This window comes from Megalops cyprinoides, chromosome 1, assembly GCF_013368585.1.
Source record: "Megalops cyprinoides isolate fMegCyp1 chromosome 1, fMegCyp1.pri, whole genome shotgun sequence".
In the NCBI taxonomy this organism is placed as follows: Eukaryota; Metazoa; Chordata; class Actinopteri; order Elopiformes; family Megalopidae; genus Megalops; species Megalops cyprinoides.
In genome coordinates, this window is record NC_050583.1 from 38571717 (window position 1) to 38598963 (window position 27247).

Below are 27247 nucleotides of genomic sequence, written 5' to 3' on the forward strand. Positions count from 1 at the left end.
GTTTAGGAAGGGAAGGCGGGGAATCTCTCTAAGATGCCATTGGCTTTTGCAGCTCCTCTCCCTGTCACTAAAACGTCACCGTTTAGGAGTCATGTGACAGGCAGCAGAACCAAAGCGGTGACGATGCTCTTGTTTCCACGGTGATTACCATGCCAATACCCGTCAAAGACATTCCCTTACTCACAGAGAGGCAGGCGGCTTGCTCTTTGATGCTGGCTAACACATAACGTTCCCTCCACATAGCTGTCATGGTGCAACAACATTACCATGCCGCTGCAGGATCACAGCATCAATGTAAAAATGCTACACATTCGCCAGGACTATACCCTCCCCCTCCTATCCCTATGCCGATCACATGCAATCGCTCTGGACACGAGTCAGATCCACACCCGCCCTCGGTGCCCCTCTCTCTTTTCATAGCAAGGAGTGCTACACTGTGTGTCCCTCTATGCTAGCATTTCCCTCTCAATGACAGACTGATGGACACTTACACGCAAATCCAGGTCCAGACTGCCCTGTAGGTAATCATGCCCAATCACAGCACATTCTTCCCAGAGTGAAACACTGGAGGAGCTCATCATAGGCCTTTTTCTTAGCTACCGCACCCCAGCGCCCCCAAATCACAGCGCATTCTCTCCAGAATGAGGCACTGGGTGAGCCCACCATAGACGATTTCTCATGCAGTCACTGCGAATCAGAGGCCACTACTGCTGAGTGTGACCCCAGCGCTCAGTCGCTGCAAAGGGGCAACGTGATTGGAGAGGATGAGCAGGCAGTGCCCTGAGGCAGCAGAGTGGCGGACATACACACACACACACAGACACATGCACACACACACACACACACACACACACACACTCTGCCCCCACATCCGCTCACACACTTTAAGTAATTGGCCTCTTCCTGTCCTGCAGTGCATCACTGCAGCTGTTGCTATATACATCTGTGTGTGCGTGAATGTGCATCCTACAAAGAAAGAAAGACACAGTAGCACACAATCCCCTTGTCGGAATCCAATTTGCCAGTTGATTCTTGTAAATGGAGCGCTTCTATGGGTTTATAATGGGGTCTGCCCCAGATGGTCTCATCATTATGAGCAGTTCATTCTTTTTTTCTCTTTCCTTAGGAGTGCACTGCACTGTAAATAATACTCTAAACATCATATGAAATTTTCAGTGCTTTGCGCAGCCCCTTTGGAAATTAGATTTTGTATGGGAAACATAAATCCATCAACCCACTTTTACCACTATCAGTTGCATTTGTATCTGTGTGACTGTATCTGTGCATTCTGCTCATGACTGTGATGTATCCTTCTCTCATGTCCTTCCCTGCTTAGTTTACACTCTGACACAAACATACATGCAGTGCCCAGCAGGACTTCATGCCCGTTGACCTCCCTTCTCTCTGTGGCAGGGCCTCCTGCACACTCTTGAACTGACGCTTAAATGAGCCAAGTACTGGTGTCCCCCTGGGTGTCCGCTGCCTGTACCCTGATGCTCCATAGACTCTGATAAGGACAGGGAAGCACAAAGAGCACCTGGAATGGGGCACGGCTGGAAGTGGACATAAGGGGGAGCATGCTAGTGTTGCACATGGGAAACAGAAAATCGCTGTTGTTGTTCAGTCGCCCATGTCTACAGCCTCCCATCAGCAACACTGATCTCCAATCAGCGCCCATCAGGTGTGGGGCTGCTCCCCTCGCCCTCGCACAGATCACAGATCAGCATTGCTGAGGCGAGCCAGGAGCAAAGGGGCAGTCAGGAATGTGGCCACGTCACCACTGCACACATTGTTCCATTTCCCCCGGATCTAAAGCCTTCATTACTGGATTCTGAGCCGCCATCAAAGCCGTGGCAACAGCAGGGCGCTCCTCCCCGTCATCATGACAACTGGAGAGCGGACAGAAGGTGTGCCTGCCTCCGGCGGAGAATAGAATGTGGGAGGCAAGGCCCGATGATCATCGGCGTCATTATCATTATTGATCTGTTCAGACACTCTTACCCTGGGAGAGAGCACTCGCTGTTTCACACCTCCTGAAATGCGTTTAATGCAGCAGCACGTCTTCTGTAGGTGTTGAGGGAAAGCACCCCAGCTCAGCAGTGCAAAAGCAGCCCAAAGACCCACCTCCTGCCATCAACCCCTAAGGCCAGTGCTCTGACCACTGCCCCACCAGCTGCGTTACAGTCCTGACTCACAATGGTCCAGATGGGAAGGGCTGCATAGGGCTAGATTTTAACAATGAATTTTTACTAACGAATCTATCTAGAATGAATCTAATACTAGCTTACAAACATACGTGCACACACACACACACACACACACACACACACACACACACACACACTGCCCCAATGCTCCTTCAATCTCATCTGATCTCCACGAGGTCACTCACACACTGCAAAACATGACGCTGCAGAAACACACACACACACACACACACACACACACACGCACACACACACACACACACACGCACACACACACACACACACACACACACACACACACACACATGCGCGTATGCAAGTAAGGAGAGGCTGGGCAAATTGTGTCAGTGATCTTTCCATCTGATTAACAGCCTTCTATAAAGAGACCCTTAATGCAGAAAAGAGCAGTTTCTGTGTGTTCCCATGTTTCAGTGGGAAGTGTTTACAAATCAAGTCTAAAAGCGAGAGACACAAATCTTTTAAATGAATGTTTCCGCTGAGGTGATCTTTGAGCTTAAGGGTGTTCTACAGAGCAGCTCAGAAGCTCAGCTCTCTCATAGCAAAGAGCTGCCAGTTCTACTAAAGACAAAGTGCAGGGCCATTGCATGGCTGAGATCCAGGAATATTATACTGCACAAATGCCCTATGAGAGTCATACAAATATTCTAAGCTACCTACTGTATCTACCTACTGTAGGCTGTCCTGTGCAAATTTGTGTTCGTATTGTGCGGGCATATTTAAGTTTGTGAAAACTTACATTTTCTTTAAATAATGAATGTAATTCATTACGCACATCGATAAAATTTGCATCTTTTATCCTAGGAATTTCTAAGTATACATATTACATATATAAAGGCTGTTACATATTTACTCTTAAATATATCATGTGCACACATACACGTGCACACACAAATATACATACACACGCATGCATGCACATACACGTATGCGCACACATACACACTCACTCACACTCACACACATGAAGGCAGGCTGGGGACCAACGACATCATCCCAAAACCTACCCTTACATCATCTTAACAGGGTGAAAAGAACTCTTCCCTGGCACATTCATGATGAATAATTTAGTTTTAAAGAATAGAAAGAAATTCGGACATGCCTGGCTAGTCAATCAGCAGTTTCTAACCAGGTCCACTAGAAAGGTGCGGGGGGGGGGGGGGGGGGGAAACGGACATGAGCAGGGTGAGAGATGAGGTCACCGGGACCTGGTACAGACTCAGGGGAATGTGCTCCGACAGGGAGGGGGACAGAGGAGACAGCCCCCCTTCCTACTGCTGCACCCACAGACTCCATTCACCCTGGAAACAGACCACTCTATCACCTCCATCCCCATCACACTGTGGAGTGTGCGCTCAAGGATGCCAGAAATGAAGAGTGTGTGAGTGTGCATCTACATGTTTGTCTGTAAGTGTGTCTGTGTGTGTGAGCATGTGTCTGCATGTGTCTGTGCATATGTGTCTGTGGGTGTGAATGTGAATGTGTATCTGTATGGGTGAGAGTGTCTGTGTGTGTGTGTCTGCATGTCATTACTGAAAGAAATGAATAAGTAAACCTTGTCCCTGGAGCCTGTGGAGGCTGTCATTGAACTCCTAAATCATTTCTCCCTAAGGGTCCATGCTGATGCCACAGGTAGCATGGTGTACGCAGACACACACACACACACATACACAGATATACATATGTTACACACAGACGTGCTTGCATACACACACACTCACACACACAGAACCAAAGAGATCCTGAAAAAAGACATACAATTACAAACACCCAGGAAAAAAAACTGTCACAGAACGAAGACACATTAGTAAACAAAGACACAAAACACATACATGTACACACCACCGTGCACTCACACACCCTGAGAGCCACCACCCCGTCTCTCCCGAGCCTCCCTCTCTGGCAGCATCGCACAGGCCAGCACCCATTCATAAACACACACGCACACACACACACACACACACACACACACACACACACACAGCGAGCTGTTGGCAGCGGCAGCACACAGCAGCAGCACACAGACACATCAAAAGCGCAGTCACATCTTCGGTGTCACACGCTCCCTTTCAGCCAGGTTCCCTAACCTCATGCCCTATCTGCGCCGAGGAAAATGACAGACCATCGCAGCACACTTAATTCGAGCAGTCATTTCCGCGCAGCACCAGAGAACACCCAAAAAGAACACGGAGTACCCCTTCAGCGGCACGAGCAAAGACCGACCACAAAACAGTCTCATACGACACAAATGATGTAATCCCACAACAGCAGGTGAAATCCTCCGGCAGCACCGCGAGCTACAGGCCACCACAGCGCTTACCCAGCGCTCAGAGAATCCTGTTGCACGCAAGAAGGCGAGGACCTAATTAGCATGGACAAATTCCCCTGCAAATTGGTAGCGTTGCGTGCTAATTGCTAATTATCACAAGACGGCCCAGTTGAACGTTCTGAACACCCCCCCCACCCCAACCTCCTTCCCTCCTCCCCATTATCCATCACACGCCTTTCTACAGTTAATCAGACTACAATCCGAGAACACACAATTATCGACCCGCCTTCTCCCTTAGAATCATCAGTCCTGCAACTGCTGGGATGACTCTCTGGTGGCTGGTGTAAAATACTACACAAACATGCTGAGGCGAACCGGCTTCCCCCCCTCCTCCTGATGGAGATGAATATTAATGGAATGGTGAGTGAACGTGGAGAGGCGCGCTTACTGCGCTGTTTGTTTTGGCCCTGGCGGTATCGTGGTGGGGGGGGTGAACGAACACCCTCCACCCCGCTCCCTCCCTCCTCTTCCCCCCTTACCTGGGCCATGTCTTCAGCGGGGCTCCTGCTGTCTCCTAGTCCCGGGCATGGCACGGAGTCACGCGCGCCCTGGCCGTCCCCCGCCTCGAGTGACACTCAGCCTGTCCCGCGATGCAGCCGGGGCACACACACACGCCGCCGCGCCTCTCCGAAACGGCATGATCCCCTCTCGCCCCCCTCTCTCTCCCCCTCTCTCTCCCTGTCTCTCTCTCACTCGCACTGACAGCCACCAACATCCACTGAAAAGGCTTCTCTGTGCTGTCTGTCCTCCCTTCGCTCCCGCTCCTGTGCTCTCTGTTGTTTTGCTGGACAGGCGCGGTGTGTAATCCTTGCTTCTTCGCTCAGGTAGAAAGAACGGGGAAGGAATGCTCCCCTCTATTTCGCACTCTCCCTCTTACTCGCACGCTGTAAGCTGGCTCATCGCCTCGCCTCTCTGTGTCTCTCTCTCTCTCTCTCTCTCTCTCTCTTTCCCACACGCTAACTCCCCCCGCCTCTCCCCTCCTCTCCCCTCCCCCCCTTCAAAGCACAGACACAGAGCATTAAGAGAGCCAGGGCGAGCTGGCAAGAGGGGAGGGGAGTAGGGGGTTGGGGAGGGTGGTAGGGGAAGACCATGTGACTCCAGCCACTACTCTGTGGGATTGCCTGACAGCTGTCCAGCTCATACCTCCATGAAAATGTCCGTCGCCATTGACAACCACTGCTGTGGGCTCAACAGCCATATGTCTACCGGTTCAGTGCCATTGGCTGACAGGATTCCATCCCTTGCCTGATACAGAGAGCATGTTGGGACTTGTAGTCTTGCTACACCAAAGGTAAAGCAGACACAACATTATGAAGCTGTTTCAGGGGGTGGAGTACCATTTTCCTTGATGTATTCTGCTTTGTGTTCACTGAATTTTTCTAAAGTGTTGAACGAAAATTTAATCATAATTAACACTTAACACGGGCCACCTTTATCTGGAGGGGAAACAGCAGTTTTCCTAGCAAGTCTAAAATAAACACAAACACACATGCATGCACACACACGCCTGCTTGTGCACACATGAGGTAGGATAAAAACTAAGTGCTCGGTCACTCAGGTAGGCAACCTCCTCCAGGGTTTCTCTCAGGCTGTATCACAGTAAACACCAACCCATAATGAAAGGAACTGCACACAACACTGCAACACTGCTTCTCTTTCCTTCAGCATGTCCCTGACTGGCTCCAGAGGGCCAAACCAGCCTCCTGCATGTCACTCACTACCGTCACGATCAGGTGTCACAGAGATGTGCCCGGGGTCCACAGTGAAGTGCCGCCCATGGGGGCTCAACCCCAAGTACTACTGCCACAGAACAGCACGACTGGTGAGGCCAGAGTGAAAATTAGCATAATGCAGGGTGAGCCGGGAGAGAGGGGCACTGTGGACCTAACTGGGAAGGGATGCGCCTTTTGGAGAGCGCTGACTATTGGAATTGACTATTTCTGAGTGGAACAGACTGGGAACTGACACATGTGACAGGATGTGGAGGTATTTTAGATATAATTAGAGATAATTTGACCTGAGGGAGGCCTTTGAACAAAGTCCAGAGGAATGACAAGAAAGGCACACACAGGGAATCTAGAACCCTGTCCCGCACAGAAAAAGGCCAAAGGTCATTTGCAATACAAAGGGGTGACCACTGGATTCCCTGTCAGTTCAGTTGCCTACAGGTCACTGCACTAAAGCCAATGTAGAAAAACATTTACTCTGATGTACAGTAAGTAAGCACAGTAAGCATCCAGCAACCTACTTCTGCAATTATTCATGGGATTATTTATATTTTCCATTTTTAATCACAGAGAATGGTCAAAAAAGTAGCTACTCTCAGTTTTATTTTTAATTGAACTGTTTATCCAAGACATTTGCAAGAGTCACAAGACATATTATAAATATTATCAAGATCAACAGAAGAATGTTGATCACTACAGTCAAAGACCCTACAGTATTAAAACTTGATGTACTCAGCACTGTAGACCACCGCTAGCTGACAGGTGAAGGAAATATAGGCCAGGTGAAATTTGCCTATAGGTAAAATTTTTCTCAAGTCGTATACATTTTATCAAAAGTACCCACGGTGGCATCATCATCGCGTAAACTGATCTCTAACTTAAAAACTTTAAATGCACCTTCAGATCCCTGCAACCTTCTACGTCCACAGACGACAGTTATCTGACTCTCTGATGTTAGGGCGACATCTGCTGGAAATATAGCAGCATTGGCGGTAATGAAGGAGGGGAGGTAATGCCATTCATCGGCTGCATAATTAAGGGTGACCAAAAACAAATTTAATTGATCACTTTTAAAAGTGAAGTCTGATCAGAGCTAAATATTTTGGATTTGGATTTGGATCTGCAGTATTTCAGCAACGAATAAGTGGGACCGCTGTGTAAATCAGAAAGCTGAGAATCAACGCAAACGTGACGGATACTAACTAGAAAAATGTATTTTGCAACTAATCTGTTAAGAAGCTGATCCCTATCCAGAAATAACAGTACAAAGACTAACAAGATTGATATAAGTATTTCATTGCATAACGTGTACTTACATTGTGACATCAACAAAGGAAAAACAGCAGCAATTTATATCTGGTAAAATGCGCACATGCGTAATTCACAAGCTTCTGTGAAAGCTTCTGTGACGCAGGGTTTCATTCTATACCCCTGACAATTACCAGGCAGCCTATGTGAAATTAAGCTTTAAATTAATTAAATTGATTTACTAATTTACACAGACGCTTGTCGGTTTAACCTGAAATGTATTATTTTGCATATGTGTGGCCAAATCGCCTAGCAATTCAGACATAGTATTGAAATATTTTCACAAGTACGTAAGTTAACGATCTTTTAAGAGCAACTTAAGGGAGAGTTTTAATAAATAATACAGAGGTGTAATTAGGATATTCAAGTGTTTATTTGTATGTAATAGGACTATACTAACATTTTTTCATAAGATGATTAATACGTAGTCTGTAATGAGCATCATATGGTTCAGTATATGCATTTGTATATTTCACTTTGAAATGAGTGGATACACGTCGAGTTAAGATTTTAGAAAAAAAATCAAAAGCCATATATTATTACATACCGCGTAACACTGAACAATTAAAAGATAGGCTACAGTACCTACAGCCACGTGTGGCCCTCTTACTGTTGACATTCCACACTGAGGCCCACGGGGCTGAATGTCCTGAAAATCACGTTTACACACATTCTTCCCAGCTTGCTTAAACACGTAGCGTAAGGCCACCTCCATCCGGAATTTACGGTCGGCATATTTCTGTACTGTCAACAACAAACCAAATGCACATTGCCTGTGTCTGCCCAGCTTGAAATCTCACCTCGACGTTTCGTCAGTATGGATTCTACAGCTGAACTTCGGATGTGGTCGCCCCGGGAACGAAGCGATCACACGGCTTTCGTGGAAGGAGACCTTCTCTATGTGTGGGGCGGATATCACGTAAGGCACAGTGCTGTAGATACATTAAACGGTTAAAATTGTGTACTGTAGAACCTAGGCACGGTTGTTACTTACCTACTCATCTTGATGTTAGCAATATTTTGCATTTATATAACAATTGGCCACTTGGTTCAAAGTAATCAGGAGTAGAAAAAAATATTCTTTGAGTTCTATTTAATGAGACATCTTGTATTTCCAGTCTGACAGCAAGTATTTGTTGTAATGTAAAAAAAAATGACTGACCTGGAATAGGTCCTTAGTTTCAAAGTAGGTCGAACCTGAATAACTAAATATGTAACTTGCTGTAGTTATGGATTACTGTTCCTGAAGCTGCAGTAATAATACTGGTATTTTTCAATTTTCTTTTGCAGTCAGTTGCTGGTGAAGAGGTGTTCTTACCTAGTGACGAGATCTGCCTTTATGACATGAGCAGTGGTATATGGTAAGATTTAAAGGTTTTCCATTTTAATGCGATTAGCAAGACAGATGTTGCTGTTCACGTTATTCTGAAAGAGCAATAACAAAGCAGACATTTTCAGCCAGTAAAAATAACATGAAATCATTGAAATGCTTTTAATTCAGTGAAATATTGAACATGGCTGGTATGATCATCTGTCTATGCCTGACCATAATTTGTATATTCTACTTTTCCACTTTCAAAGGAATTTGCACTATTAATTCAACTGCTTGCCTTTCTGCTGTAAATGTATGTGAAGTTTCCATGTAGGCTTTGAATATGTGATACAGGAAATGGTGTTCATGTGACTACACCTGTGCTGCAATGAATTCATGTTACAATAAACAGAAGCGCCCCTGCCACTTTGCATACATAATTTGCATCCAATTTGCACATGTGTCTTAGGGAGACTCAGGCCATGACAGGGGATGTTCCACCTTCTTTGTCGCAAACCTGTGGCTGTTGCCTAAATGGGGTAATGTACATCTTTGGTGGATGCAATGACAACGGCCACACTAATCAGGTAAGCTCTTGGAAGTGCCCCCCCCCCCCCCCCCCCCCTCCCCGAAAGGTAGCTGTGATATTTCCATTGATGTGTCTGTTTGAAAAAGTACCCAAAATAATCACTGTATCTGTTCCCTCAGACAAATAAACAGTGAGGTGCTTATGAGGGGCAGATTATAACAATAGGAAAAGGACGGAAATCAGTTCATGGGCATTTTTGTGTTCAAGGCTGTTTGTATCTTGTATCTTGATGGTTCAAGACTGTGTGATGGTGATCATGCTGAAGCATATTGTATTGTTGCCTGGAAAGTGAAAGCCTCCCTGGAATAGTATTCCAAAGCTGTTCTCACCTATATTTACAGCTTTATTGGGTTAACCTACTGGATGGAATGTTTGCCTGGAGGAAAGTGACAGACACTAAGGGAACTCCGCCCTCACCACGAGACAGACATTCCTGTTGGGTTTACAGGGACAGGTAGGTGCTCACCTGATAAAATGTGCACACAATTCAAACAGGGCTGGACTTGCAGCCCAGCACCTCTTAAGAATATGACTGCCACAGCGTGAGAATTTAAAGCATTTAACAGTACTCATCTGTGCGTGTTCACTTGTTACCTGTGGGTAATACCCGTAGGTTGATTCTACACTGATAAGCAGCTGATTACCTGACTTTGTGGTTGTCTGAGTTTTTTTTGGCTTTGGGTTATGATTTCAACAGGCAGAAAAGAGATAGAAATCTGGTTTCCTGGAAGCTTTAAAACAACTGGGTGTGCTATGTTACATAAACACAGCCTCAATAGCTCTATGGATGGTGAAAAATAAGCATGTGTAAACAGAACAGCAGCCAATGAAGTGAAGCCTGTTAGCTGTATCAACTAAGAGAAATAATATACCACCTTAAGTAAGCATGTAACTGTATACAAATGTTTACAAATCTATAAATTGTAATGAAAAGGTACAGGAAGAAACCTTGTACTCCCCACATTTGTAATTGTGGCAATGTTGGGCAAAAGACATTGATTGACTGATCTATTGACTGAATAGATAAATAAATAAAGTTGTCTTATAAAACATCACATGAAAGTTGTGATTCTGGTGTGCTAACAGAGAAACACAACATGCCAATGTGTAGAAAGCATACCTCAACATAATGCACCATACATCACACCAAACTTTACAGAAGTCACAGGCTACACAGGATTTATAAACTCAGAAGACGGGGGTATACCAGTAATGCACATGTACACAATTATGAAATAAATATTACAAGAAGTTAAAATCTCTTAAAACTCAGCCATAGCGACCCAATGTCTCTTTAATTGCCCTTACTTTAAATGCTTTCCATTATAGGGAAAATGGCACTTGACATCAAAAAGTACATACAGAAAGTGTCAACAGGCTAACTATAGTTTGGGACGCAGTTCAAACCATTCACCACCATCTCTTATCACACCTGTGTCTGCCATATCAAATTCAATGAAGGGACTTGGCTGCTGTAATAGATAATTTGTCTCTGTAATTTACATTTCCAGGTGATGACAGACATCACCAACCCAGATGTTATAACATCAACAGTGCTTGGATAGCTACTGAGATATTTGAAACCACAATGCATTTTGATAGAAAAAAATTATGTTTCATATAGTAACGCTGTGCTGCAGTACATGATGCCATTTTTGCCGTATGCCCATGTTGACAGACAACCCTGTCATGTTGAGCTCTGGCTCATCACGCTGTAGTTCATGTCCTGCTGTGCAAGGTCTACATGAAAACAGGGAACCTGACAGAACGGGTTAGGAGAGAGAATAGTTCTGCTTTAAATCTCATTGTTCCTTTTTGTAGATAGCTGATCTCAGCTGATTGTGTGCGCATAACATATTGCAGAGCAGGTTCTCCATTAAGAGACAAAGCTAGTTTTAAGAGAGGTAGGCATGGCATGCTGTGAAAAAAGCACACAATCTAGACCAGCGTTTCTCAAACCTCTCCTGGAGTACCCCCTGCCCTGCATGTTTTAGATCTCTCCCTGCTCCAACACAGCTGATTCAAATGATCCACTCGTTATGAACTCCTGAAGCTGCTTAATAACAAACTGATCATTTGAATCAGCTGTGTTGGAGCAGGGAGAGATCTAAAACCTGCAGGGCAGGGGGTACTCCAGGAGAGGTTTGAGAAACGCTGGTCTAGACAATAAGGATGAGGCTGCATATTCAATTGCGTATTCAGGTATTTGACCATGAGATCTCCAAGTGATTCTCTGTACCAGCCAAAAACAAGGCACCATGTCCATTTAAGAAAAAAATATTGGTCATTTTAATGTTTAAATTGCATGCACATGTGTTTTCTTCTTTTGTGGTGATATGCATTGAATTTGCCACTTCCACCTCTGGATGAGCACAGCCTTATTTACAACTGCCTAAAAGGAGTGCTCCATTTTCTCTCATTCATCACCAAGTGACTTCTTGGATCAGTGTTTATTGTTTATTAATCAACAAATAAGAAAGAAAATCCAGCTTTATTCTTGCTCATCAATGTTAATGAAGGAGAACCTTAGAACTTTGCATAAAGTTACAGATAATTAATTCATTGATACTCATTTTCCTTTCCCTGAAAGTAAGAGGATGCAGATCTCTTTGTAGTCTCACTGGTGACACAGGAAAAACTAGTTTCATACAGGGATGGCGGAAGAACGGGCCCAGTGATTGCTCAAAAATTCAGTCTGAGGAGCTGTTGAATATTTGAAAATCGGCCCAGTTGAAATGCATATTTCTGCTAGGCAGCATTGTGCTGAAAAACATCAGATAGACATGCAGCAGGAACGAGCCAACCTCATTTCAGAGGTAACCTGACCTCTGTTTCTCTAGCTCTGGCTTTGTGGCTTTGACATTTATGGGATTGTTAGCATGTTCATCCCTTTGTCATTGTTCATATAGGATAATCTACTTTGGTGGATACGGATGCAAACAGCTCCGCGAGGTCAACGACTCCCAGAGCTTCATCACAGACGAGGCATCTTGGGTAAAACCATATTTTCCCTTTGTCCTTGTGTCCTTTGTTTTATATTGCTGTAAGTGATTTTATATCACAATACATATCATTTGTCTTTCACAGGCAACGATCGGGACTGCACTTTTCAGATTTTGGGGATGGAATAATGAAGTCCACGTTTATGACCCCAAAACAGCCACTTGGAATGAACCGCAGACGAATGTAAGATGGAAGACAATAAATGGTTACTTAATTTTAAATTGAGAGCAGTATTTTAACTGCTCCAAGATTTTGGGGAATCTGAAATTCCTATTAAAGGCATACTGTGAATTGAATATATGATTGTATAAATGATGTGTAAACTGTAAGATGAGTGAGAGGGACATAATATGCTTCACCAGATTGTTCCTGGCCATGGAAATGGAAAAATATGAAAGCCAGGTCACAAACCATCACGCAATCAATAAAAAAGGAGTGGAATATTTATTATTAATTTTAGATTTGACCATGTGCAGAAATGGCCCAGTGTCCATCAGTCACAAGTGTTTGTGTCTGCTTCTGTTGGCAGGGTGTTCCCCCGACTCCCAGAGCAGCCCACTGCAGTGCCACCCTGGGCAGCAGGGGGTATGTGTGCGGGGGCGTGGTGAGTGCTTCTGCAGGACTGCCTGATTGCGTCTGTGCATTGCAGATTTCTACTAAAATTCCATTAACATTATTGGGCCTTTTAAATGCACACCATTGTGTTCCCATAAATCAGTGATTAAAGGTGCACTGCTTGATCACTACAGAAAGAGTAAGCTCACAAAAAAGTGCTGTATGTCAAAACATGGTTTAAAATGAAATCGGAAATACATTTTTAGATGCTGTACAATGCAATTTAACAGTATGGTCTTCTCAAATATGTGCATAAAACGATCTAAATCAGATTCTGAAGTTCAGCCTCCTCATATAAGTCAGAATGTGCTGCTACCTGATGTCAGTGTGATTTCTCTCAACAGGAGGCCACAGCAATGGACATGCATTTCCTGGATCTGGAATCATGGACATGGACAAAAGTGTAAGCCTGAAATAATGTGAAAGAAGTCACTGACGATGTAACGTATGCCACAGCTATGCACGGACAAAGCATTTGCAGTTTTATGTAATTTAGTTTGAGAAAGAGTGTTGTGATCTCCACAGTCCCAGTTTGTTTACCACAGTAGTAGTTTAGCTAAGAGATGCTCATCTTCATTATGACACAGTGCTTCTAATATATTTCACAGCCATTTATACTGTATTACTCTTCCTGTATTTGTCATTTGACATTTATCTGAATCTCACAATTCATTAATAGGAGTGTTATGAACCTCACTGCAGAATTTAGGGAAACATTTGAGATCTGTATCTCTCTTTCTTGTGTCTCCAGTGTACCCACATCCACAGTGCCCATGGGGCGCTCGTGGCACACCCTCACAGCAGTGTCAGACAGCGCCCTCTTCCTGTTCGGGGGGCTTAGTGCGACAGGCAAACCTTTGAGTAAGTAACACACTGTCGAGGTGTGACCCTCTGTTCAAGAAGTCTGCTGGCACGGACCACACCTAGGGCTTGTGCTTTTCAATCTGCATCACATAGACGTAGTACAGAGGAACAGTGAGACATGTGAAACAATGGAAAACAAAGAAGCCTGCAGCTTAGTTTGAATGTTGGTGAAGGTTGACAGAAGAGTGAGGGTGAATGAAGCTGATTGGTGGATCCATAATCCCAGAAAAACTTGGTGTAGACCCCTTTACTAACAACTTGTTACCTTTCACATGCTAATTCCAACAATGGAAGGATGAATAGAGGGAGGAAAAGGGTGGAGGAGGGATACCAACTTGTAAATACACAATGGACAAAGATCAGTGGGTGTTGCATGCATGCATTTGGGTGTGCCCCTTCCTGGTCACCTTAGTCATATCAAACAACATCAACATAGTGTGAATGTTTTCTTGTGCTTTCTAGTGTTAAAAAATCACACTCATTCTGTCATATCTCAAGGTGATGCATGGGTGTTTGATGTCCAGACAAAGGAGTGGACAGAGCTGGAACACTCGCACAGAGACCAGCCGAGGTATGAGGTCTCACTGTGGGCTCAAGATCACCCGCTTCCCTGACTAATGTACTCTGACTATAATGCACACATTATCTGATAGAAGCCTGTAAATATTGAACATGGAGCTTGAAAACAGGAACGCTGGTAATGTGGTAAAAAGGCACATGATAGATACAGTCTCAATCAATACACCTAAAAGAATACAAATTTGGAATCTTTTCATGTCCTTTCCATTCCTATTTATATATTGACATTTTCTGGTAAGAAATTTTTATTTGTGTCTTCCAGTTTTATCAGATAAGGTACGCATTAAGACAGTGTTCCAGTCAATGAAGACTGGTGGGGGGGGGGGGGGGGGGCTGGACACATTCATTCATGGCATTTGTGATATGAAATTGTGTATAGGGTCCCTGTGGCACTGAGCTGACAGTGATGCAGCAGTTGATGGTGATATTGCAACAATACATATATCAAGCTTCGGTAATGAGTTTAACATTTAACAAGCTGTTGGCACAGTAATATTGTGATGCTGAAAGAGCATATGAAAGTAGCAGTAATTCCAGCATGTGTCCCTGACTCCCTGTCCCCCCATGTACACCTCCCTCAGACTGTGGCACTCCGCCTGCCTGGGAAACGACTCCGATGTCATCGTGTTTGGGGGAAGTCGTGACTACACCCTCTTAATGGACACAGTATGTACCATTGGAATTACAGGGGGAAACGCAGCTTGGGTTTTTCTACGTTTGCTTTTCCACACTAATAAAAAAAGATAACAAATAATGAAGCTGTTGTGCATGTTCAGTGTTTTTGAGTGGAATAGTGAAAGCCCCTAGTTAGTCATGGCAATTCATTTCAATGTATTTTATATTCATTTGTAGGTTTTGATGTTGTGAAAAATATTTTTTAAAATATGCATCTTTTTTTGGATACTGATTTTTGGAAACTACTGTTATCATTTTTTGAAAAGGGAACAGTTAGCTTTATGTATTTTTGGTCTCTGTTTTATTACAGTTTGGTATATGCTGGGAAGATTGAATCTGTTATTAATGTAATGAACACTTCCATATCCCTTTACATTTAGTTGTAAATGAAAAGACAAAAAAAAACAGCTATTACACAGGAACCCAATCTTTACTGTCCCCACATGACTTCTACGAGTTGAATATTACACTAGAAATCACCATGGCAACCCTTTGATTCACACTGACATTCTACTCGGGCAGAATTTCAACCTAAACATTTCATGCAAATTAACGAAGAAATGTGCCCTTTGGACTGGCAAATTTAAAATTGAGTTCTTGTACAAAAAGTGTGTGTGAAAGGTGGATGAATTAGCACACATTATGTAAATGACTGGGGACATGTAACAAATCCTGAGAAATCCCAAACTGACTTTCCACAATTGTGAAAGGCAGAGAGGGCTAATAAATACTGTGTTAATAGCCACAATCATGGAAGATGGTGGAATTATGTATCCATGTGTATCGGGGATTATCATGATCTGAACATTGTAAAAATATGCATGTGCACATTGGCAGCTATTGGTAAGTGTTCGTTTTCATTTACCTGACCTGTGAATCATTCCTGTTTAAGCCTTTATCGTAAAACCTGCTTGTGAACTGGCACATTGACGTGAGAGCATTTTGCTGTTCTCAGATCTCTGCTCTTCAGTCACCATCCCAGAGCCACTGCAGTGATGTGCTTGTTTTCCAGACCCAGCCGTATCCCCTCATTAGGTAACACTGTCTCTGCCTAATCAATGTGAGCATATTTGTGATCAAAGGGATCAGCTAAATAATTTATACAAATCTGCTTCAAAATGGCCTGTAATATTCAGATGCTCATTATTCTAAGCCACAAATTCTCAACAGGGCCACACTAGTTCTGTTCCCTGGAACATCTGGATGGCTGGGTTGCCTTAACTAGTCAGCTGACAGCTATTATGGCCTGTACACCATCACTATCAGCTGGTTGCAAAGCTATGACTTTTTGTAAATTGCTTTGACTTTGTTTACTCTTCTGAGGTCCACAGAGAAAGAACAGAGTTATCCAAGTTCTGACTTTCGCAACAAGGCCTCGCGTTTTTGTGACATGCAAACATCTGCTTGTTTGAAATAACCTTCATTTTTCTTGAGGCATTGATTCAGAGAGCTTAGTAAAGGTGCTTTTGTGATCTGACTGTTAGCATAAGCAGAAACAGCAGTTATCCCTAGACGGAAGCAGGAGCCCAGCATTTCCATAGTCAGTCAGTTCTGCATACATTTGCATGTTCTTCCATTTTCACTCTGTGCTGAACTCTTGTACACATTAATCAGGTCAGATGTGTGAATGGTTGAGGTTTAAACATTTAAGAGGTTCACGTGCTGTATGCCAAGTCCATGATGACACGTGTGACAAAAGGGGTATTTTCATAAATGACAACATTGTCTAAGCACCATTGCCAGTTGCTCTGATGTTGATTAGGTCTCTTGAATTGAAGTATTACAGAAATTCTTTTCTTCACTCTCCTCTTGCAGGTTATGTGAGGATTGCATTGTAAGGAATTCAAGGATACTACAAGAGCAGCTGCTATGGTTACCAGCAAAATTTCAGGAAATCATACAGAAGAGGACTTCCTGCTTTAGACCAGCTGCAAAACCTCAGGAAAGAAGCATTCCTTTGTTATAGCTGGCAGTCTGGACATGAGTGGAAGAGTGTGAGCATAGCTGTGATACACTGATCTCTGGTGCTGAACGAATGATTGTCTTTTGTATTTCCAATGTAGAAAGTAAAAGCCTATTTACTGCAGTGTGAAATAATTACAATGTACAATTATACTCCTTAAAATATGTCCACATTTTAAACCTGCAGTGCAAATGCAAATGGAAATGGGTCTTCTCAGAGTTAGCCAGTATATGCCACTTTAAACCAACGAAGAAGATCCTCTATCAGATGCCTGAAGACAGGAATAGACACTGTACAGACACTTTAGGTAATAGCTATCATTGATAGAAATTGTTATACAATGCAACTATATTACTGGGGTTCCACTGCTATCCAGGATCATGTCTGTATAAAAATAAGAATGAAAGATGGATGGTGTCTGATGTTTGTATAATACTGTAAAGATTTAATATACTGCTGAATACACACTTAAAATAATTCAAGATGAATTTTAGAAGAACTTGTATAAGGGTTCAAAATCTGATGTGTAAATTTTAAAAAAGAATGTCTGATAAAGACTGCAGATGAAGGCTATGAATGCATGTTGAAATGCTTACTTTTATTTAAAATTCTGAACAATTAAATCATCGGTGGCCCAAAGACTTCTGCCATCTCTCCAGTTTATAGTAGAGTGCTCTTCTCTGATTCCCTTTTTGATCTTCTTATGACCTGGCAAATGGAAAAAAGCAAAAAAGGTTTAAAATGTGTTCTCTTTCATCTAATAGTGAATTCTCAACAATTCTATAACTATTTACACCAGCAACCTTGAGTTATAGCTGATCTATAATACGTATGGGCTATGTTTAAGGTTTGTGTGCCATTCACACTCGTGAGCCAGTCAACACTGTCCGTACCCCTAAAGACGCGTTAAGTATCCAGAGATTGTGGAGGCGTGTTAAACAGATGTAGTGTTGCTGCTTTCATTCAATAGAACCGTCTAATAAGCACTGTAAGACATGCCACACTACGCGTAAATGAAACGAGTGATGTGTGATGTCTGTTGCGTTATAATGCTTGCATTGATTGAGTATTATATTGTTTTTTATCATTATTATATTATATATTATTCACGAGTACGTTCCGAGTAATTAACAGGTAAACTCGCAAATGAATTCTGCTTTAAATTTCAACCAGCATACGCCACATCTGGCAACCAATACACATGATCACACGCTCTCTCTAAACTGTGATGTTGCGCATTAACACAACTGGAAAGGCATGTGTTTTCTTCACGTTTTGGGTTGGAGCACAACAGCATTTCGATCTATTGTTATTGTCTACTTGTTACTACTCATGCAACTCTCAAATTGAACAGCCCGGATGGTCAGCATCGGTTCGCACACGTAGTACTTGTCCACTATATTATGTGAAAATTGCTTCTGAAAATCGACGTGGTGCGCTAGGTACTGCCACGGAGAGGACACCTTTGTTGTACTGCGAATTAAACAACAACGCATTTTTGCCTGTAGTGATTTATAGAGCGTCAGTTATATATTGATTTCAGACCAGATGTGGTCCATTCAGTGAGGCAACATGTAAAACATCCAAGGGGGCACCCGGATTTGAACCGGGGACCTCTTGATCTGCAGTCAAATGCTCTACCACTGAGCTACACCCCCTCCGCTGTGCGCACCCTTACCTGCCACTTTTTTAGCAGCCACGGTGATATAATGTTGCTCTGTGTTTTTAGTCCATGTTCACAAAAGCACTTTAATTCGTATCATTTACAGCAATATTGTGGCAGTTCATGTTCATTGCACTAAAGGGGATGTCTTCGTTTTAAATACGAATGGTGTATAGCAAAGCTCAGGCATTTCACACATCTTTGAGGATGATGTTACCATTGTCACACCGATTCACACACAGCCCTATTATATTCCAAGGTGGTCAAAGGCTGTTACTTTATAATTAAATAACAGAGCTCATATGGGCTACCAACCTCCAAAGTATAAACTCACGCTTTTTTGATGGGGTAGTGAGAGGAGGGGGACTGATATAAAATGTTGTGCGCAAAAATTCCACTTAGCGCCGCCATAGACTGACTAATCTTACAATGCCTACGTGGCAGTTCAGTTACGACGCAGATCTGTCTTCTCTCCAGCAGGATGCGCTTTTGGACTCCGACCGCAACAGGTCAAGGGGTGTGTTCTTTTTTTCAGGTTCGCCTCTTTATTTACATATTTTACACCGATTTTGTACAGATTCTTGAAAACATTTTGCTGTTGTTCAACTGACACCCTAGACATTTATACCTTGCTTATAGCCCACTCTGCGCATAACAGTGCAAACATAACTCTGTTTTCACCTTTGTCAGAAACTTTAATGTGAGGGCTCCTGAATTTGGCTTCTCTTGTAAGTATACTTTTTTTTACTCATTTATGACCAAACTTTGGCATTATACCTGTGAACTCTGCTCATAACCCTGATCTGGCAGGAGGTGAATTCTGAAAGATATCCTACCTTCACACCTGCTGCCACTGGCAAAATGCATATGCTTACAGCAGATAAATTTGGTCTGTATGTTTTATTTAATTCACCTTCAAATTTGGAACATCACCTGTGTCATCTGCCGATGCATACATCTTTTAAATCGGACTGAAATGGGTGTTAAAAATGACAGAGTCCAAATGTCTGGTAGATTCCCTCCTGACGACACTAAGTGCATCAGTAACAAATGTGAGCAAAATGTGGGGGTAGATGAAAATACAATTGATTGTACATAAATACATACCTGTATGTACATTTCTAGGCAATGAACTCTCTCAATTTAAAAGTGTACCCAGAGTTTATTATACTCCAGAAAGGCTATATAAGATGAGTGCTGAAATGTCTTTTGTTTGCTGGTGATTTGAGAAGCGGAGACCAACTCCGTATCATATGCTCTGGTCATGTTACCATCTTACATCATTTTGGAGTACTGTTACAGACACAGTCTCTCTCTGTTTAGTGATTACTAACCCTATTTGACCTCGCTTATGTCCTCTTGGCACTAATGACCAAGCCAGATGAAACAGACTAAATACTTACACCTCTACATATACATATGTGTGTGTGTGTGTGTGTGTGTGTGTTTACATTTGAAATGTACATTTGAAATCATCTCATTATTTACCATGTTACAAGATTAAAAAGATACATTTTTTTTTCTTTTTAAATCTGCCAATGTCATTTAGAGTATATGTCATCTAGAATGGTTGAATGCTTGGTAAGAGTTTGCTTGCTTCTGGTAATTTTTCTTTCCTTTACTGAGTGCTTTCTTGTCATTTGATTGTATTATACCATTTTGTTTTACTTGATTGTTTTTCCTTGTTGACATGTTCTGCTGTATGTAGTTACAGAACTGTAGGGAACTATTAATGGTTGGTTATCACGGGTAGGGGGGGAAGGTTTGCCACTGGAATTACAGTGCCTGAACAGGAAGCTTACTACAACTTTACACCTTATAGATGACATTTGGTGATCATATCATTATTGATGTACACAGGATTATAAAACAATGTTAAAATGCCTTGCAAATATTATAATTAACTGCACACAGGTGGAAGTTTTTCCTATATATACAAAACGTTTTGAGTGCTTCATGAATCCTCCATATGTCTTCCTTGACAAAACTGAATGTCAGAATCAAGATAAAATACATAAAGCATGTTCACATTTTGATTCCAGCATTCAAACACTTAAAAAAAACTGACAGTCATCCACAGCTGAGCTAATTTGTCATGCTATACACCACTCTTATATATAGTTATTACTTATTCACGTTGATCTGGAGGACAAGTGGGGAAGAACTCTAGCACACAGTCAGAAGATAACAGTAACCCTAGCACTTGAATTATGTATGGGAGCAGGTGAAGGACGCATTCCATGTCAGTATAAAATCGTAGGCATTGGCTTATATTGGTTTAAGTACTGTAGAAAAAGTAAGACTAGCACTCTGTGATTTTTTTCAAAAACTTTATTTGCAGTTCTTAGAGAAACTCCCCTCCCCCCAAAAGATCAGAACCAAACATGTGAATAACTGTGGGAACACAAAACACAAAAACAATACTGAAATAACTGCCCTGGTGTTATGTGGTGTGGTGATTTATCTGATTCATTAAAGGTGATTTCATTTAATTAGAAGGTCAATATGCCTGCTAAAAACAATTGCAATGAACCGATGATAACAGTGAAAAACACAGCATTCGCAATGGAACAGTGCAGTTACAAGGACAGTGGAGCGAAAACAAATAATACCATGCCTCACTCTTGAACCAAGAGGCACCTACAGTTATACACAGTTAAATCTATTTCCTGATGTATTCTCACACTACTCATGGACTCATGTTTTCATAAAATAATTCTGTCTCACTGCACGCACATCTGAGCTGACCAAGCGATGGACATTTATGTTTTATGTCTGGAACATCTGTCTTTGTAAAGACAGCATCTCAGCTTGTGTTTGCAGTGACTTCTGTGGGCTTTATCAGTACTTGGAGCTGTGAGACAGGGAGGATTGTAGGTGTGGCTCGGAAGACAAGAGAGGGAAATAACGGATATTGTAATGTGGCGATGATGACTTGCAATTGAGAGACGTTCTATAAACCCAAAGGATTGTGTCAGGTGACCTAGCAATCTTACAGGTCATGGGGGCCTGTCCAATGGAGAGGAAAAGAGGGGGCAGCGGTCTCTTCCACTCCCCACACACCTTTTCAACACTTTTGGCCAGTACATCTTCAGTCCTGACAAGTGGGAGACACCCTTCCCTCGACTTGACCAGCAGGTGACACCCTTCCCTCCTCTCCCTCGTCCTGCCCAGTGGGAGACACCCTTCCCTCCTCTCCCTCGTCCTGCCCAGTGGGAGACACCCTTTCCTCGCCGTCTGAAACAAATGCAGAGATAACCCCAGAAGGACTTACAGTTGACATTGTTGACAACAGGCGACATTGACGTTCTGTGCATCTACCGCACGTCCGTAAGATTAAGCATAATGAATTAGTTTATCACTGTTCGAATAAAATGCAGGCATTCGCCCTGATAAAAGTAGGCTACAATCAGAATTTTGTATATTCTAATGAAGCACTAGCTAGCTACATAGTTTATCGCACATTACAGTGAGTAACAACACGATTCCTTCGTAATCGACTGCAAAGAGAAACAACTGCACTTCGCCTGTGTGTGGGTAGCCTATACGAAGAGTCTGGTGCACTGTCGCAGCTATTTATAGTACGGGTTAACCACTATTCGACCTAATACATTTTGTCTAACACAAAGGCAAACACGTACCTTCACATTGTGCACAGACGACAGATACACAACAACCGAAAATGTCTGTTGTTTATTTTTCGTCCTTTCAAAATGACGCGCTCCGCCATCGCGTCCATCACAGCAAGTAGATGATGTAGGACAAGAAGACGAGTCCAATGATGGTGAAGAACATCAAAATTAAAATGTCCAACATTGTGCTGTGGGCAGGAATGCTTCTGCGGTTAGTACGCGAGGGAAGGACAATGTGCAGTGGGGAAAAAGCCGAGGAGTTTCAAGACATATCTTCTGCAACCCTGAAACATCAGACCGGCGTTTATGGGTACCACAGCCTTCCCAGCGCTTTGGAATGGAGATGCGTAGGGCAAACGGATTTCTCTAGAATTTCACAACCATGAAGGGTGAACCTTGTTGAGGAAAGTATCGCCGCGCTACCGCACGCGAAAGGCGGTCTTCATTTCGTCAGTCAGTGATGTCACCACACCGAAGCAATAAACAAAAGAGGCTGCCGGGTACAAATGACATTTTATTGAATAGTCAGTACACGTAATATGACAGGGTAGCAAGAGATGATAATCAAATTCCTGAAATTCAATGAGTCGCGGAATTATGCATAGTATGTAAAACTATGTAAAACAAAACACGGAATGTATCTCATTCTCATTTTAATTCTTCTATTCATTAATTTACATTTTTTAAATCGGATAACAGAACGGAATGCTTGAGCAAAGTAACAGCGAGGCAGTGTTAGCATAAATGAAGCAGAGATGTATTTAATTGTAAAGTTGCGCGGGGAAAGAGAGGGCTGGAGTGGTTGATAAGAAAGGGGCTGGGGAAGGGGGTCTTACAGTAGTCCATGGTGGTGTGGATGAGAAAGCAGGTGGGGGTGATAGTAAGGCAGCCCCCACCTTTACCTCCTTGCAAGATGTTACACAGCAAGAGCATGTGTGGCAGGTTTGTGCTTCTATGGGCCCATACCCCCCTCCCCGCCCCCAGGCTCAGGACTCTGGTCACCAAGCTCAGCCTCCCACCATTGTCCTGCCAGGACATCTCTGACTCAAAAGCCACTTCAACTGGGGACAGGGGCAATGCCCTTCCCTGGTCACGCCCAGCCAGCACGTCTCATCCTCGAGTAACCACAAATCTGACATACGTCACTGCAAAAATCACCAGTCCAAGAGCACTCGCCACGCAAAACTGGGCCAAACCGGTCCCATTCAGAGATCGTTCCCAGGGTAGCATGTCCAGAAATTACCATGCCAGACTTACAACTCTGCACTTCAACAGTTGCTGTTTGAACATAGTTTGACAGCTAGTGCAGACATCCAGTTATTAAGCACTAGCAACTTTGGCGTTTACCCTTTCTGTAGCAAAACAATTTGTCATTCAATGTATCATGTGGTAGGAGCTGTGAAAAGGCAACTGTAATAATGCACCATTATGACCATCTGAACCTCAAAGATAAATTCACCACACATACCACTCTGATGTTTCTGTTATTCTGTTTCCATTTTTGCAATATTTCATTGACACTCTACTCATTCATCAGTAACTCCAACAAACCAGCAAAATTACAGCTTTAACCCATTCCAAACTAGAGAAGCACAAATTCTTCCAAACAGCACAATATCCCTAACACTGAAACTTTGATTTAAACAATTTTCCAATACCTCACTGCGAATCCTTTTTCAACCTCACAATATCACAATTTCTCATTTCTTTCATATATGTATGTATATATTTATTTCCATTAGCTGTGTTTTGAAGGACTATTTTTAAAGCTCAGAATATTTTCATTCAAAATTTTCCATTTTCATCTACTGCTGTAGCAGTCACAGTGCATTTGTGAACACGCATGAAGCAGAGGGGGCAATCTGTTAAGAGAAGGCAAGAACACAGAAGTGTTGCAGAGTGACCCTGCTCACAAACTCAGGCCTTCTGTCTGGGGGATCCTCAAGGAAGGACCCCACTTCCCTGAGGAGAGGGGGCCGCCCCTGAGGCCACATCACACAACCTGATAAGCAGCTTTTCAGAGCATCCTCTACTCGCGGTAATTACCTCAGGATGAAATTAGTCTGTCCCACATTTGTCTGCTTGCGTAGAATATGGATTTAGGTTAAGTGAAGATATTCACAGCAGCCACAGGTCGAATATGAAGAAATGGATTTTGATTTTGAGGTGGCCTAGAAGCCCAATGACAACAGGCCGAGTGACGTGAGCAAGGACGCAGAAGCTGTGAATGGAGATCGTTCCTTCAGTATGTTTAGAGGTACTTGTGTAGACCTACAAAGTGTAAATGGACCTCATATTGAATAAGCTCAATAATTCAGGGTAGATACCAAACAGGCCGTGAATATCTGTCTTTTAATCTTTTAAGTGCTTGTCTGTTGACCCACAGTTCCAAATTGTGATGCCTGTCTATGTTCTGGATTTAAACCAAAGATGTTTTTCTTATCCTTGGATGACAGTTCTGAGATGAAGAGCATGTTAAGATGGAATGAGCAACAACACAGTGATACCTACAACAGTGACAACAACAATCATGACATTAAACACAGGTGGCAAAATCATTGTCCTTTCTTGGTTTAATCTTCAGCACATTACTCAGGATTATGGATTGGAATGCTTGATTACACATTAACAATGGAATGATAGAAGTGATTGAGAATTCATCATTTCAGACTTGTACACGGTCTCATTTTCCTGGTCAATGGTTCTTCCCTTGAAGGGACAGTGGTGACACAACCATGGCACTTCTCAGCACCATCGTTCCACCAATCGTTTCTTTTTGTATAAAACTGATGGTGATTTCATCTTCATATCACAAAGTGCAGAAAAACAACTCCTAAGTGTGTTCTAGCAGAGCTCTGCCTGTCTACTTTGATATTACATCACTGCGTGGGTGTATATTACTGTAAACGCTGGTCAGCATGAAAGAGAGTGTTACCATGCCTACAGGCCCCACCCGTCCTGCTCTAAGATCCCTCCACAAACACACAACAATGAGTGATCATTAGCTGATTAGTACCCAATTCCAGTATTATTATTGTACCCACAATGCTTTGCTGGACAGCCATCACAAAGAATATAATATAGATATAAATATAGAAAGGCTTTTTGTAAATTGACATTGAATTGACCGTTGCAGCAGCAAAGGAGTATCTAAATGAATGGAATGTATTAAGACCAAAATTTGAGATTTTTTCAAAATGCATGAACAGGAGAAAGAGTTCATGTCTGAGTGCACAGGGTGTGTGTGTGGAGGGTAATGAGGCAGTTTACCCTCTTGTTAAAGGCCAAGAATTATGAGAGGTCAAAATTGTGCTGTCAATGAATGCCAGGTGTTTGCATTGGTCAGAAGTGAAGTAGATGCACACAGTAGCTTCACCCTCTGCCACTCCCCCTCTGTCCCTATCTGGCAACCTGAACAGTGGAGAGGTGTGACCTTTCCTGCACAAGACTGCCTGGACCTGTTGGATTCCGTCATATTGAACAGGAGAAGAGGGCAGCTGTATGTAGGGAGGTGTGGACTGTCTGATCTGGTCAGTGCAAGCACTGCGTTCATGGCATTGGCTGGAAGTGCTTTGGGGGAGGGGCATCCGGTTTAAGACTCTGTGTGTACATCAGTTAAGACTTAAGTGCCACTTCCAATCATGCTTCTGTTGACCAAGGACCTCAAGACAGAGAGACACAAAAGCAGACAGACAGAGAGAGCCTGCGGCGCAGCAGCTGTGCGGAAGAACAGCCGGGGGGGGGGGGGGGGGGGGGGGGGGGGTCGCTCGGAGCTTTTAAACTGAGAGAACAGTGTAAAGTAAAACAAAGAGAAAAGCGTATTAAAATGAGATGGCACTGGGCTCTGATTTTTCTCGTTTCCCTCCCTTTCCTCCTCCTCCTCCTCCCTCTGGCTCTCAGATGGCCTCCACGTAGTTGGCGGGCAGCATGCCCTGCTGGCCCGTGCGCTCCACGCGCCCGTACATCCAGCCCTCGTCGATCTGCTGCACGTCCACGATCACGTCCCCGTCCAGGAAAGACACCTCGTCTTCATCCGCTGCGGCGTAGTCATACACCGCCCGGTACCGCTTCTACACACGTATACACACACACACACACACACACACACACACACACACACACACACACACAGAGTTAGGGATGAGGCCTCCTCCCCCTGACGCACACACACCTGCGAGGACACAGAGGCTGCTTCTCTGTTTCAGAGCTGTTTCTACCAACAGGGCCCCAGCATCACATCTACAGTCAAATTACACAGTAAACAGACAGGACCCAGCACCACATATACACATATATTACACAACATACAGAAAGGACCCAGTACTACAGATACACACAAATTACACAGTGTACAGACAGGGCCTGGCAGTCTATCTGTACACACATTACACAGTACAGACACAAAGCCCTGCACTCCATCTACACACCCATTACACAGGATGGAGAGAGGGCCTAGTTCAGTTTCTACGTAATGACACAAGGGCTTACACTGCCCCTACACACAGCAATATAAAACACAGCAAGAGAAAGAGGCATGAAAATAAACGGATATAAAGATCAAAAGACCAGGTTGTCTTGGAGCTTCAGGCCCACGGGAGACAGGGTGTTCATGGAGCGAAGAAAAGAGCAAGAGAAGGCAAAAATGGAAAGAGAGACGGTGAGAAGGTTCCTCACCCCGGCACTAGGGGGTGGTGCAGCAGCAGCAGAGCGCACAGGCTCAGGAGCTGGCTGGTAGTTGTAGTTCTGAGGGTTGGCTGGTTGAT

The 27247-nt window shown here is 43.4% G+C and overlaps 2 protein-coding genes and 1 non-coding gene across 3 annotated transcripts in view; 1 reads left to right on the plus strand and 2 right to left on the minus strand.

Annotated features, from left to right (window-relative positions):
• Window positions 1–8395: 8395 nt before the first annotated feature.
• On the plus strand, window positions 8396–17817 carry LOC118791236 (kelch domain-containing protein 1-like). The gene is made up of 13 exons (XM_036548537.1): window positions 8396–8508; window positions 8880–8950; window positions 9371–9488; window positions 9832–9944; window positions 12400–12484; window positions 12578–12676; window positions 13023–13097; window positions 13453–13511; window positions 13860–13969; window positions 14471–14543; window positions 15133–15217; window positions 16182–16261; window positions 17042–17817. The coding sequence occupies exons 1-13, from the start codon at window positions 8407–8409 to the stop codon at window positions 17190–17192; spliced, it is 1221 nt and encodes a 406-aa protein (XP_036404430.1). The 5' UTR covers window positions 8396–8406; the 3' UTR covers window positions 17193–17817.
• A 958-nt stretch (window positions 17818–18775) lies between these two features.
• Window positions 18776–18847, minus strand: trnac-gca. The gene has a single exon. It is a non-coding gene; the product is annotated as a tRNA-Cys (tRNA).
• A 7502-nt stretch (window positions 18848–26349) lies between these two features.
• Window positions 26350–27247, minus strand: part of LOC118787420 (LIM and SH3 domain protein 1-like) — a 25627-nt gene continuing 24729 nt past the window's right edge. Inside the window, exons 6-7 of the mRNA XM_036542980.1 lie at window positions 27159–27247; window positions 26350–26554 (exon numbers count right to left, since the gene is read on the minus strand). The exon at window positions 27159–27247 is cut by the window's right edge and continues 6 nt beyond it. Coding sequence (XP_036398873.1) covers window positions 26381–26554; window positions 27159–27247 — 263 coding nt within the window. The 3' untranslated portion in view covers window positions 26350–26380. The remainder of the gene's footprint in view (window positions 26555–27158) is intronic.